At 37.1% G+C, this 11,509-nt stretch overlaps 1 protein-coding gene across 1 annotated transcript in view; it reads right to left on the reverse strand.

The window, feature by feature from the left end:
* The window catches only part of LOC150076524 (uncharacterized), a 67,746-nt gene extending 62,048 nt beyond the window's left edge, over positions 1 to 5,698 (reverse strand). The window contains exon 1 of the mRNA XM_090387075.1: positions 5,515 to 5,698. Coding sequence (XP_090243201.1) covers positions 5,515 to 5,581 — 67 coding nt within the window. The 5' untranslated portion in view covers positions 5,582 to 5,698. The remainder of the gene's footprint in view (positions 1 to 5,514) is intronic.
* Positions 5,699 to 11,509: the final 5,811 nt, after the last annotated feature.

Below are 11,509 nucleotides of genomic sequence, written 5' to 3' on the forward strand. Positions count from 1 at the left end.
TCATCAGAGAACAGAACTTTGTCAGGACTCCAAGTCACATGCTCATGGCATCAGTTTCGACGAGCTCTGTGGTAGTTTGGGTTAATGGGATACAAACCACTGGCTCCTTGCAGTAGAGTTCACTTGAATTGAGCCTTCTTAACACAAGTCCGGTTGAAAATGTTTTAAACTGTGGCCGCAGCAACCTCACGAGACAGTTGATAACATGACATTGCAAGGTTCGGTCTTGCTGTTAGAGCCAGATAGCGGTCTTTCTGGTTGATGTAGCCTTAGGGTGGCCTTGGCCAGCTCTTATAATGGTTCCTCTCTCTCTCTCTCTCTCTCCTAAAACTGCTTCCATACTCACTACTAAAACTATTATATTAGGTCGCCTAGAAATTTACTTTCAACTGCCCATGTGTATTGTGTCTGTAAATTGAATTTGTTCTCTGGTCGATTTGACTGCTTTCCTGGACGAAAACCCCCAATTTTTCTAGGAAAAAACCTTGCTATCTGCGCCTGAGGCCGATTAACTCAGCCACGGAGTGAAAAAAAGCCCATAAGTTACTTGCGTCATGGACGGGATTCGAACCTGGGCTTTTTCCACCCGGTGTGAGGAGTACAGTGACGATACCACTGTGCTACCGCGCGGACACTGCTTCCATTAAATTATTATTATTATATTAAGGCCACCCGTAATTTCTTACATATACTCGTATATGTATTATGTCTGTAAATTATGGGTGTTACTATGATTTTTAGCGTTTCTCACCAACCATTAAAGTAAAAACGAAAACCAAAATCTTAAAAAGCTTTATATTTAAATTTACAATAAATTTACAGTAGATCAAACAAAACAAAATAAGTGTGATTATACAAATAAAATGTTACTGATAATAAAATACTGATTTAAGATAGGATAAAACAAATGTAAGTGAATGTACAAATAAAATGATAATAAAATACTGAATTAAAATGCAATAACATATACTAGATTAAAAGCGCTAAAATAACTGAAGCTTTCAAAGGTTTCTACCTTCTTCCTCAACAGTTGACATTTTTAGTTTGTGACCTGTGTCCAATCCTGCAGTTTTTGAAAAATAATATTTTCTTGACGTTCAAGTGTGGCACGATTTCTGTCATAACAACGATGGCAAGGTCATCGGAAAAGGCAAAAGTATCTGCAGGAAGTGATCCATATTTAGAAGCTCCTCTAGCACTATGGTTCAAAAGAATAGACCCAGCACTGAGCCCGGTGGACTACCTTGAGTAATTGCTTTAGTTGCTTCCTGAAATTTGGTTCTGACGATGATGTGCTTGTTTTCCAGATAGCTGCGTATGATTTCATACGCAGCTATCTGTATAGTGTTTACGGTCTTGAGGCTCTGGAAGTATCCCCCAACTCCGCGTAGTATACTCTGTATCGCAATACGAACTCTGTAAAGACCAGAAAGTGTAAGATATTGCGTAGTATGCGTAGTGTAGCGTTGGTCTGTTGTTCCGCTGACCACTTAGCCGCGGGCCCTTGAAGGACCAAGATTCCCTGTTGCCATGGAAGACGTCGGAGGTGGGCCAGGTAGTAGAGTGTAGGTCTCTGGCTGGGACAAAACCTGGTGTCGCCTAAGCTTCTCAGGGAGAACCCCCTAAAAAACATCAGAAGTTTTTATTGGAATGGAGTGCGGGGAGATAGTATGAGATAAGAAGTACAGGTAAAGGTAAAGAAGGTGGATGATAGAGAGATTTCCACCTTGAGTGCAGAAGTTAAAGGAATAGAGGGACCTGTGTGGGGGGATGAGGGGGAAGATAGCACTATGGGCGCTGCAAGCAATGTAATATAAGACCGTCTGCGCGGTAGCACGGTGGTATCGTCACCGTCCTCACCACATCGGGTTGAAAAGGCCCGGGTTCGAATCCTGTCGATGACGCGAGGCACTTTAATGGACTTTTTCACTCCGTGGATGAGTTAGTCGGTCTCAGGCGTAGATAGCAAGGTCCCCCCCCCCCAGTTTTTGGTCCAGAAAAACAGACAAATCGACCACAGAACAAACGCAATTAACAGATATAAGACATACAGCACGGCAGATGAATTTGATTATTCGGATAGTCTAAAAATAATACTTCGGTTTTTTTTTTTTTTTTTTGTAATATAAGTCCTACACTGAGCAGACCAGCTTGAGCGTGTCAGCAGATCCCACGCCATGCCACCAAAGTGAGGAGTATGATATCAACAAGGCAGGGGGGCTTCCTGAATAGGTTACCTCCACTGCAGTGTAATATGGGGAGGGGGCCTGTCCAAACCATTCACTTACCTGTGAACCCAAACACCTTGATTACAACCATTCCGTGAGAATTAGAAAGTGTGCCACTTAGTAGAAGATAGTGAATCATAGTGAATCAAAAAACAACCATGGATAGATACCAAGCCACCGGAAAACATATGTTTTACAAGTTACCGCACACGACTTCTTGTCCTTGGCTGACCAAGCCCACCAAGCTGTAATCAAAAATATGATTGATCTCATAACCGTGAAGTCAATCTTATTTTTAATTTATTTAGATGTTATTGGCTATCCGATAACATTTAGGCTAGTGCAATACAGTACTCTCAGGGCCCAAGATTTGCAGCCACAGTCCACTCACGGTGCGCTGTATTTCCCTATGCTGCCCATACAGTGACAAGTAGCTAATGCGCCTAAAACCCTTCAACAATAATAACAAAATATAGAGATAGAACTAAACCATAACTGGAATATCAGTTATGTAATAGTAGTCGTAGTAGTAGTAGTAGTGGCATGTGATGCAGAAAGGAAGTGCATGAGCTTATGCAGCATCAGCCAAATAAAAAAAAAAAAAAAAAAAATCACACCATTCCCTCCAAATGCCTGTCCAGTTCCTCCTTAAATTTATTTAACCTATAAACTTCCACAACGACAGATGGAAGTTTGTTCCAGCAATTAACCACCCGCTGGCTAAAGGCAAATTTCCGCACATCTATTCTACAGCTGTCTTTTCTATGTATTATGTACGTATTTTGTACTGAAATACAGGTTCATCCCGAAACCGGGAATTCTCACAGAAGTTTAAAAAATTTATGATGCATTGAATTCGGGTTGCCCAAATAAGCTACTGGAAAACTTCACCTTCTGCTTTAATTGCATATCACTCTACTCACCATTCCACGACTGCTCACAAGTAATGGGAAAAAGAATTCTCTTCACTGCAAAGCACAAAGGTTTTTAATCATTCTATGCGAAAAACGTAGTGGGGAGACTGCGTACAACGATATACTTTTATATAATACTATACATTGTTTAGCGACTTGGATATAAAGAAAAGCTGAAATCAAAAATAAAAATTATGGCATTAAAATTGAAAATATTATTGAGGCGAATAAAGCCTTGAATGGTTTGAGCATGCTTAGTGCTGATGGGATTCTTCTTCTTACTCAGAATGAGAGGGCATAAATTCAAATTGAGGAAAGTCAGTTGTAGGATAGATGTGCGGAAGTTTGCCTTTAGCCAGCGTGTGGTTGATTGCTGGAACAAACTTCCATCTGTCGTTGTAGAAATTGATAGCTTAAACAGATTCAAGGCGGAACTAGACAAACATTTGGAGCGAGTGGATAAGTGAAATGAGAAAGGGTTTTTTTTTAGCTGATGCTATATAAGCTTGCTTTCTTGCATCATGTGCCTTTACTAATGCTAATGCTAATATCAGTAGGACACGATGATCGCGATGGACGTTGTTTGTTGCATATGCCACATCTCTTTGATCTACTGTCTTAGATTCGTGTACTGCCTAATTTTTTCCTCATGGATTTTCTGGAGTATGCCAGTGTCGATTAGATAGGTAGCCTTTTCCTTTTTGTCCACAAGGGTTATGTCTGGTCTGTTGTGCGGGATTGTCTTATCCGTTATTATGGTGCGGTCCCAGACCAACCTGTGGGTTGGGGTGTCTAGTACTGCCTGGGGTTCGTACTTGTAGTACAGTACACTTTCTTTGATCAACTGGCAATTCCTCCCTAGCTTCTGATACATTTTCCTGGCTACCTGGTCGTGTCTACGTGTGTACTAAGTCGGGGCGCTCACCTTGCATCCCGCGGTGATGGATCGATGATGTGTTGGATCGTTTCTGAGGCCAGGTGGTATCGTCGACATGAGACATCTGACACTTCGGGTTCCTTTGCCAATGTATTTTCTCTAGTTTCTGATGTTGATTACTTGGTCTTGGATGGCGAGCATGAATCCTTCAATCTCGGGGAAGATTGTCCCACTTGTGAGCCATGCATTGGAAGCAATGGTATCTATATGATCTTGATGGAGGTCATTGTACTGTCTGCCATGGAGTGTCTTCTTTGCCCATCTTTCTAACTTCGTTTGTGCCCTCTGGGTGGGAGGGGATTCCTTGCTTAGGTTGAGGGGAGTATACCGCTTGTCTATCTTCCTTATGGCCTTGTAGAGTGCTGTTGTGTGTTTCTGGAAGTACTCCTTCTGGTTAGCAATCGCTGTGTTCTGTTGCTCGACGAACTCTATCAGGCCCCTTCCGTCCTCTTATTATTATTATTGTTGTTGTTGTTGTTGCTGCTCTTATATTATTGTGAAAAAAAAGGCCCATAATAAATTCCTCGCATAATGTTTGAACCGCACGTTGAACGTTATATTGTTTAGATTAAATAAAAAAATTAGAATTAATAATAGGTGAACAATTTTATTTCTAATTTTGCAGGCACTGATGAAGGGGAGTAGAAAACATCCGACAGACGTATGACCGTTAGAAGACTATTAGTAATAAACAGATTCTAAATTTTGCACAGATAAATTGCTTTCATTTCAAGTATTTTTTGATCAGTATGGACCTTTCCAGTGAACTAAAACCCATGGCGCGCGCCATTTCAGCACGTTGCGGTATATTCGCAATAAGTTGATCGATGTTTTGACATATATGTTTATTTGCAAATATCAATTGGTTACCTTTTGAGAATTAAGCTCACTTTGCCAGTTAAGTAGCGGTGGCCGAGGATAATTCCATAAATTCTTGAAGTAAAAGTATTTCACCTATGTAAAGTTTAGAATCTATTTATTATTAATAGAATAATACAACTAACTTGTTACTAACATGACTGCAGAATTAGAAATAAGATGGTTTCCTATCAATTATCTTTATTGTTAAATTCGATTTTTACTCTTTAATCTAAACGAAGTTGTAAATTATCATAATATATTAAAATAAATAATAAGATTAAAATTCATTTTAATATTATCGTTATTTGATCTAAACAAAGTTGTCATAAAATATTTTAAATTTACAAGATAAAGCACTTAGTTTTGATCTTGTTGTCACACCATTACAAATAACACCAAAACTACAAAAGAGATTGTGACAAATAAAAGTCAAGATTTAGCATCAATTAAACTGCCTGTTCAGTTTCAAAAAAATATTGCGAGCGCTATAATATTCTTTTATTTTTATTTTATTTTTTGTAAAATAAGAGAGAAAAACGAAATATGTTGGCATTTAAATTCTATGATTACTTACCCAAACACAGTAATGCAAGTGTTAACAGCAGAGTTCCAAATGTTCCCATGATGGAGATCTGTCTCATGGAGCTTCCGACAAACTAAATTGATGCAACTGTCCCTCTCCACTCAACATATATTATTGCTCCACCCACTTTTACAGATTGGAGTCACAGCGAGCATGAGACTCGCACCGTCTCCAAGGTCGGTTGCTGTGACCTCACCTACTCTTTTCTATTAGACGGCAGGAAATTTCTTCACAGCCGCTGCAAAGCCAAGCAACAAGCAGGTCACGTGATGGAAACCATTATTTGACCTTTTTTATGACTTCACTTTAAATTATTATGTAATGTCCTCTGGTTATGTTGGTTTATAAGTGGGTGGATGCTAGAATCAGAGATAATTGATAGTTAATGAGCATCTCAACCAGGACAGGAACAGAAGAAGGAGATTATCATTACTTTTACAATTAACACACACACAATCTCTCTCTCTCCTTCCCCCCCCCCCCCACCCAGACGCAATATCAATAGTTTCATACTATGACACAAAATAAACAAGCTAACCCCTTGTACGTTCACTATTTGGGTCACATCCTGTTGTGTGTACATTTCTCAGTATCCATCAGTTCGTTCCTGCTTTCTTTCGAAGCGTTCGACCACTTGTAGTCAAATGTTCTAATGCTGTAAATAAGTAACATTAAATTTCCTTGTAATGCAATAATCAAATAAAATAACGTCTCGTCCCATAACTCCTGCGAAAAAAAAAAAAAAAAGTTAACTTTTAAACAACTTCAATTTAACAAAATCTGCACGGTACTATGCTATGCATCTATGTCATATTTCTTGGATTTTTGCAGTCAATCAAATGCTTTTGTTTGGGGTTTGTGTAAACATAGTTGTAAATAGCTCACGAATATTCTCACAGCATTTATTCCAGATTAGCTGGAGACTTGTCTTTTGTTACAGAGGATCATAAAATGGACATAAACAATACACAATTTCGCTATCCCTTTAGTTCAGTAATTATTTAAATATACCATATGTGAACTGAATAAAGAAATGTGTTTACTTTTTTAAATTTAATAGTTACTAATCACTAAATTTTTCCTTCTACCTCTGAACTTCTAATATTCGTCGTGGAGGAATACAGGTTTGGCCAGTCACATTTTAAAGGAGTACTGTACCAATTAACATTCGACGATTCAAGGAGGCTGGCAGTTTAAACTTTGAATGACAACCCACAATCAGGACGAGCGGGCGTAACAACGAATCACGAGAAAACGCAATCGACGACTTACTGCACCATAAATCCGAGCTGAATTCAATAGGAAGGGAGAAACATCCGTGTCTACATCCATTGTAAAACTTCGTCTTAAACAAGGACTTTATGGTCGTGTAGCAGTCTGAAAACCCGTATTAAAACCGGAACATAGAAAGAAATGGTGGGCTTGTGCCAAGAGCCATAAATATTGGACAATTGAAGAGTGGAAAAACGTACTGTGGACGGATGAATTCGAATTTGAAATTTTTTGATCCAAGCATAGAGTTTGTGAGACGATCAACGGAAGAAAAAAAAAGGGTGCTAAATTGTTGAAAGATTTAAAAGGATTCTTTATTTGCAGTAAATCAAGTTTCATGCCCAGGAACGAAAGGGTTAAAGCAAGACGGAAGTGGAATCTGAAAATTCTGAATTTTCAGATTCCACTTCAGATTTCAGTTTCAATTTTCTCTTGATATTATGGTTACACGTTATTATCATTAGCCATATGGCTAGGAAGCCTGAGGCTTTTGTTGCACCAGCCAAAAAAAAAAAAAAAAAAAAAATTCTGAGTTACTCTGAGCGAGAGAGAGAGAGAGAAGGGAATCACCAAGAAAGAGAAGAATGACGATATCCAGCTCAGGACCCTGGATGTGCTAAGCCCATACTCACCAGATGTGAGCCCCTGGGGTTAAAGCATATTGAGACCTGAACGTCTGCATGTAATGGGTGATTTTTTTTATGAAAATAAAATAATAATAATAACAACCTTGTCTTCTTTGCCAAATATTAGCATTCCGCGTGTTAATATCTTCAAAATGAAAACTGATAAAATGATTTCATAGTTAAATTGGTATTATAAGACTAGTTTTTCATAATGAATGGTTTTTGGGCTCTTTATTGCGAAACAAGTAATATAATCCATTCGAAGAAATAAAAGAACCTGTGTTACAGCCAGTAAAAAATTTACCAAATAGGAACACTCGCAAGTTAACAAAAAAAAAAAAGCACTGAAGACACGAAACTGGAAGTTTTGTGCTTAACAAAACTTTTAAAAGCTTTCATAAGCTGCTTTTAAAGTTTCTAAACTCCCGAAAAAAATAAAAAAAATAAATAAAAGAAAAGAAAAATATTATTATCATGTAACTATAGTCTCTTCCATTTTCAAATCGTAGCAATCAGATAATACAATGTAAAACAAATTTCCCAGGGGCTCACATCTGGTGAGTATGGGTTTGGTATCCCAGGGTCCTGAGCTGGATATCATCATTCTTCCCTTTCTTGGTGATTCCCTTCTATTTCTGACTCTTGTTGTTCTTTCTCTCTCTCAGGGGTAACTCAAATTTTTTTTTTTTTTTTTTTTTTTGGCTGGTGCCGCAAAAGCCTCAGGCTTCCTTGCACCATATGGCTAATTGTAATAATAATAATAATAACCATACATCTTCACGCAAAGCTGCAACACTGGTTCCTCCTCTATCAGCACGTTACGCGAATTATGTAGTAAACAACCTCCTGCTTCCAAAATCACTCAAGATTTTAGAAAGATAGACAAATCAAAAGTTACTAATCTGAGTAATCTCGAACAGGCCTGCCCAGTAAATCATTGCAACACGATAAGGATCAAAGATTTTAAAAAATCTTTGCTATAATGATTATAATTTTTCGTATCGGAATGAATTTTTCTTGCACTAAATTGATATTTTCGTTATAATGAAAAATACTATCGAAATTAAAATGAAATTAAATTAAAGTTAAATTTAAATAATTTTACATGAAACTAAACATGCCCCTGCGTTATTAACCCGACTCTGAGAATTAACCCCAGGGTTTGGCATCTGGTGAGTATGGGCTTGGCACAACCAGGGTCCTGAGCTAGATATCATAATTCTTCTTTTTCTTTATTATTATTATTATTATTAAAATCAGTTTATTCTTGGTGATTCCCTTCTCTCTCTCTCCCTCTCGGGGTAATTCAGAATTTTTTTTTTTTTTTTTGGTTGGTGCAGCATAACCCTCAGGCTTCCTTGCACCATATGGCTAATAATAATAATAATAATAATAATAATAATATTATTATTATTATTAAAGTACAAACTGCAGAGCCCTCTGCAATTTTCACTTGATATTATATGTCTGCTAAAATACTTTTAGAAAGTAAGAAGAAAAGTCATGTAACCAGACTTTCCGAGACTGATGTTCCTGTTGAAACAGTAGGGAAAAATAGTTTCATTTTAAATTAGTTGTTAAGATAATTCACCTTGAATTATCTTAATAAGGTGAATTATCTTATCTGTGTCGTATGAAGATAACAAAAAATCACTCCGGTAACAAGAACTTCTTCTTGTAACCGAAGTGAACTTTTGTGACAGCGATATTGCATAGACAGCTGTCACTAAAGGAGTGATAAGAAAATACCACGAAACTTTTTACCCCATCATGTACATATTTCCAATTCGTAAATAAACATAACACCACTCTCGATGGTTTTCGATATTTGTAAACTAATAGCTGTTTTTAACTCAGATTTTTATTCTAATTTCAGAAATGTTATTCGTTTTTTTTTACCCCATCACGTACCATTTTTTCACAAATTATTTACGTTGATGTATTATTGAAAGTATTAAGTTATGAGTAAATTCTGGATATTTGTAAGCTACGTATATCTTCACATGTTGGCAACACTGCCTTCAGTCATTATTTCTTGATCTTGAGAGCTCCATGAAGCAAAATTTATCAATGTTTATTTTTGAGGTTATTGTGCTGAAAAGTGAGTAAAATGCCTTCATGCAAGTATTTGAACAGTCCGAACTTATTTTGTTATATTTGTGGAAGTTATTCAGTCAAGCAAAGAGAAGATATTACAGAATTTGTAAAAAAATATGTACTCGTATAATTGCTTAATTTGGAGTGAAACTCGGTGACCAAGATAAACAATGAGCTCCAAATAAAGTTTGCCAAACCTGAGTTGAAGCATTGAGATTGTAGAAAAATGGCAAAAAGAAGACTATGCGATTTGCAGTTGCCATGATTTGGCAGGAGCCTACAAACTGATGGCTGCAAATTGTGGGTCTGGTTTAAGGGCATTGTGTATCCTAATATTCCATCTGCTATTAGACCAGCCCCACATGGAGATAACACGCCGATTACATGCCCTCCACTTAATTTGGAGAATGTAGCAGCAGAGAGTGCTGAAGATAAAACAAGAATGAAAACATTCAGTACAGATCTCAACTGTTCTCATAGCATGAACTCAATGATCTGGTAAGAGTTTTAAATTTACTAAAGGAATCTGCCGAACTCCTTGATTCTAGACTTAAGTCACAAAATCTTCTAGCCTATGGGACGTTGTTCTCATGGTACAGACACAGAGAATGAGAACTAGTCCTCTACTTTCCTGAGGATGATTCTATGGTTTTTGCAGTAATATAAACGACTTAATGAACTATTTAGGAATTAGTTACAATCCTACAGTGGAGGATTTTTATTGACTCATCAAAGAGGAGTCTCAAAGGTGTGTTTCTCTACAATGGAAATAAATGGGTCAATTCTAATAGCTCACTCCGTGCATTTGAAAGAAACATGAGAACTTGAAGAAATTGTTGAAAAATATTAAGTATGAAGAACATGGTTGGTTGGTCTGTGCTGACTTTAAAGTGATAGGCATGTTACTTGGATAACAATCTGACTACATAAAAATGCCCTGCTTTTTGTGTGAGTGTGACAGTCGGGCAAGCAGTGAGCTCTGGAAAGTCAAGGTCTGGCCAAAGAGGGGTAGTTTGTTGACTGTATCAGAGTGGTTTAGTTCATAAGCCACTGGTAGACCACGAAACTATCCTCCTTCCACCCTTACAAATGAAACTGGGTTTGATGAAACAGTTTGTGCTGTGAATGCTTTGCTCAGAAAGGTCTCTGCTTTTACTACCTTTGTACTAAATTCCCATCAATCATCCAAGAGAAGCTAAAACAAAGTATTTTTGTTGAACTTCAAATTCGCAAACTGATGAGGGATCGAGATTTTGAGAAAACTATGAATAAAAACGAAAAACAGGCGTGGTTTAGCTTCAGGTCTGTTCTTGAGACTTCTTAGGGAACAACAAGGATACAGACTACAAGAATATAGTTAGAAATAGATTTTGGAAAACTTCAAGAAGCTAGGCTGGAACATGAATGACAAGGTATATTTTTTACACTTCCATATCGACTACTTCCCAGAAAATATAGCAAGTGTTAGTGAAGAACAGAGTGAGACATTTCACCAGGACATTGAATACATGGAGATGAGATACCAGGGGAGGTAGAATGTCAGCATAATGGCTGACTAATGCTGGATGCTGAAGAGGGACTGTAAAGTAGAAGCATCTGCAAGAAAATTAAAGAAATGAAAATTTGACCCATCGTAGATCAGTTTTTAAAATTAGAGATGAGTGTTTACTGGACTTTTTACCTTACTGTCCTTTTCAATAATGTTTTAAAGATATATTTACATATAAAAGTTTGGTAAAAGTAACATTTTTTTATAGTTTCAGTGCACAATTTCTATCAAAATTAATAAAAAAATTGTGAAAAATCAAATTTTCTTTTGTGAAAACAAATGGAAGCCATTTTTGAAATTAGCATTAGAATATGATGCAGAAACACAGTTTTTCTGAGAAAGCATCAGCGAATTTTTTGCAGAGTAGTAATAATACCAACTTAGGTTTTGAGTGCTTTGTTATCTTTGAACAATACGATAATTGAAATGTAATTTAGAGAGA

Source organism: Mastigoproctus giganteus, chromosome 13, assembly GCF_048544385.1.
Source record: "Mastigoproctus giganteus isolate SK-2022 chromosome 13, ASM4854438v1, whole genome shotgun sequence".
Lineage (NCBI taxonomy): Eukaryota > Metazoa > Arthropoda > Arachnida > Uropygi > Thelyphonidae > Mastigoproctus > Mastigoproctus giganteus.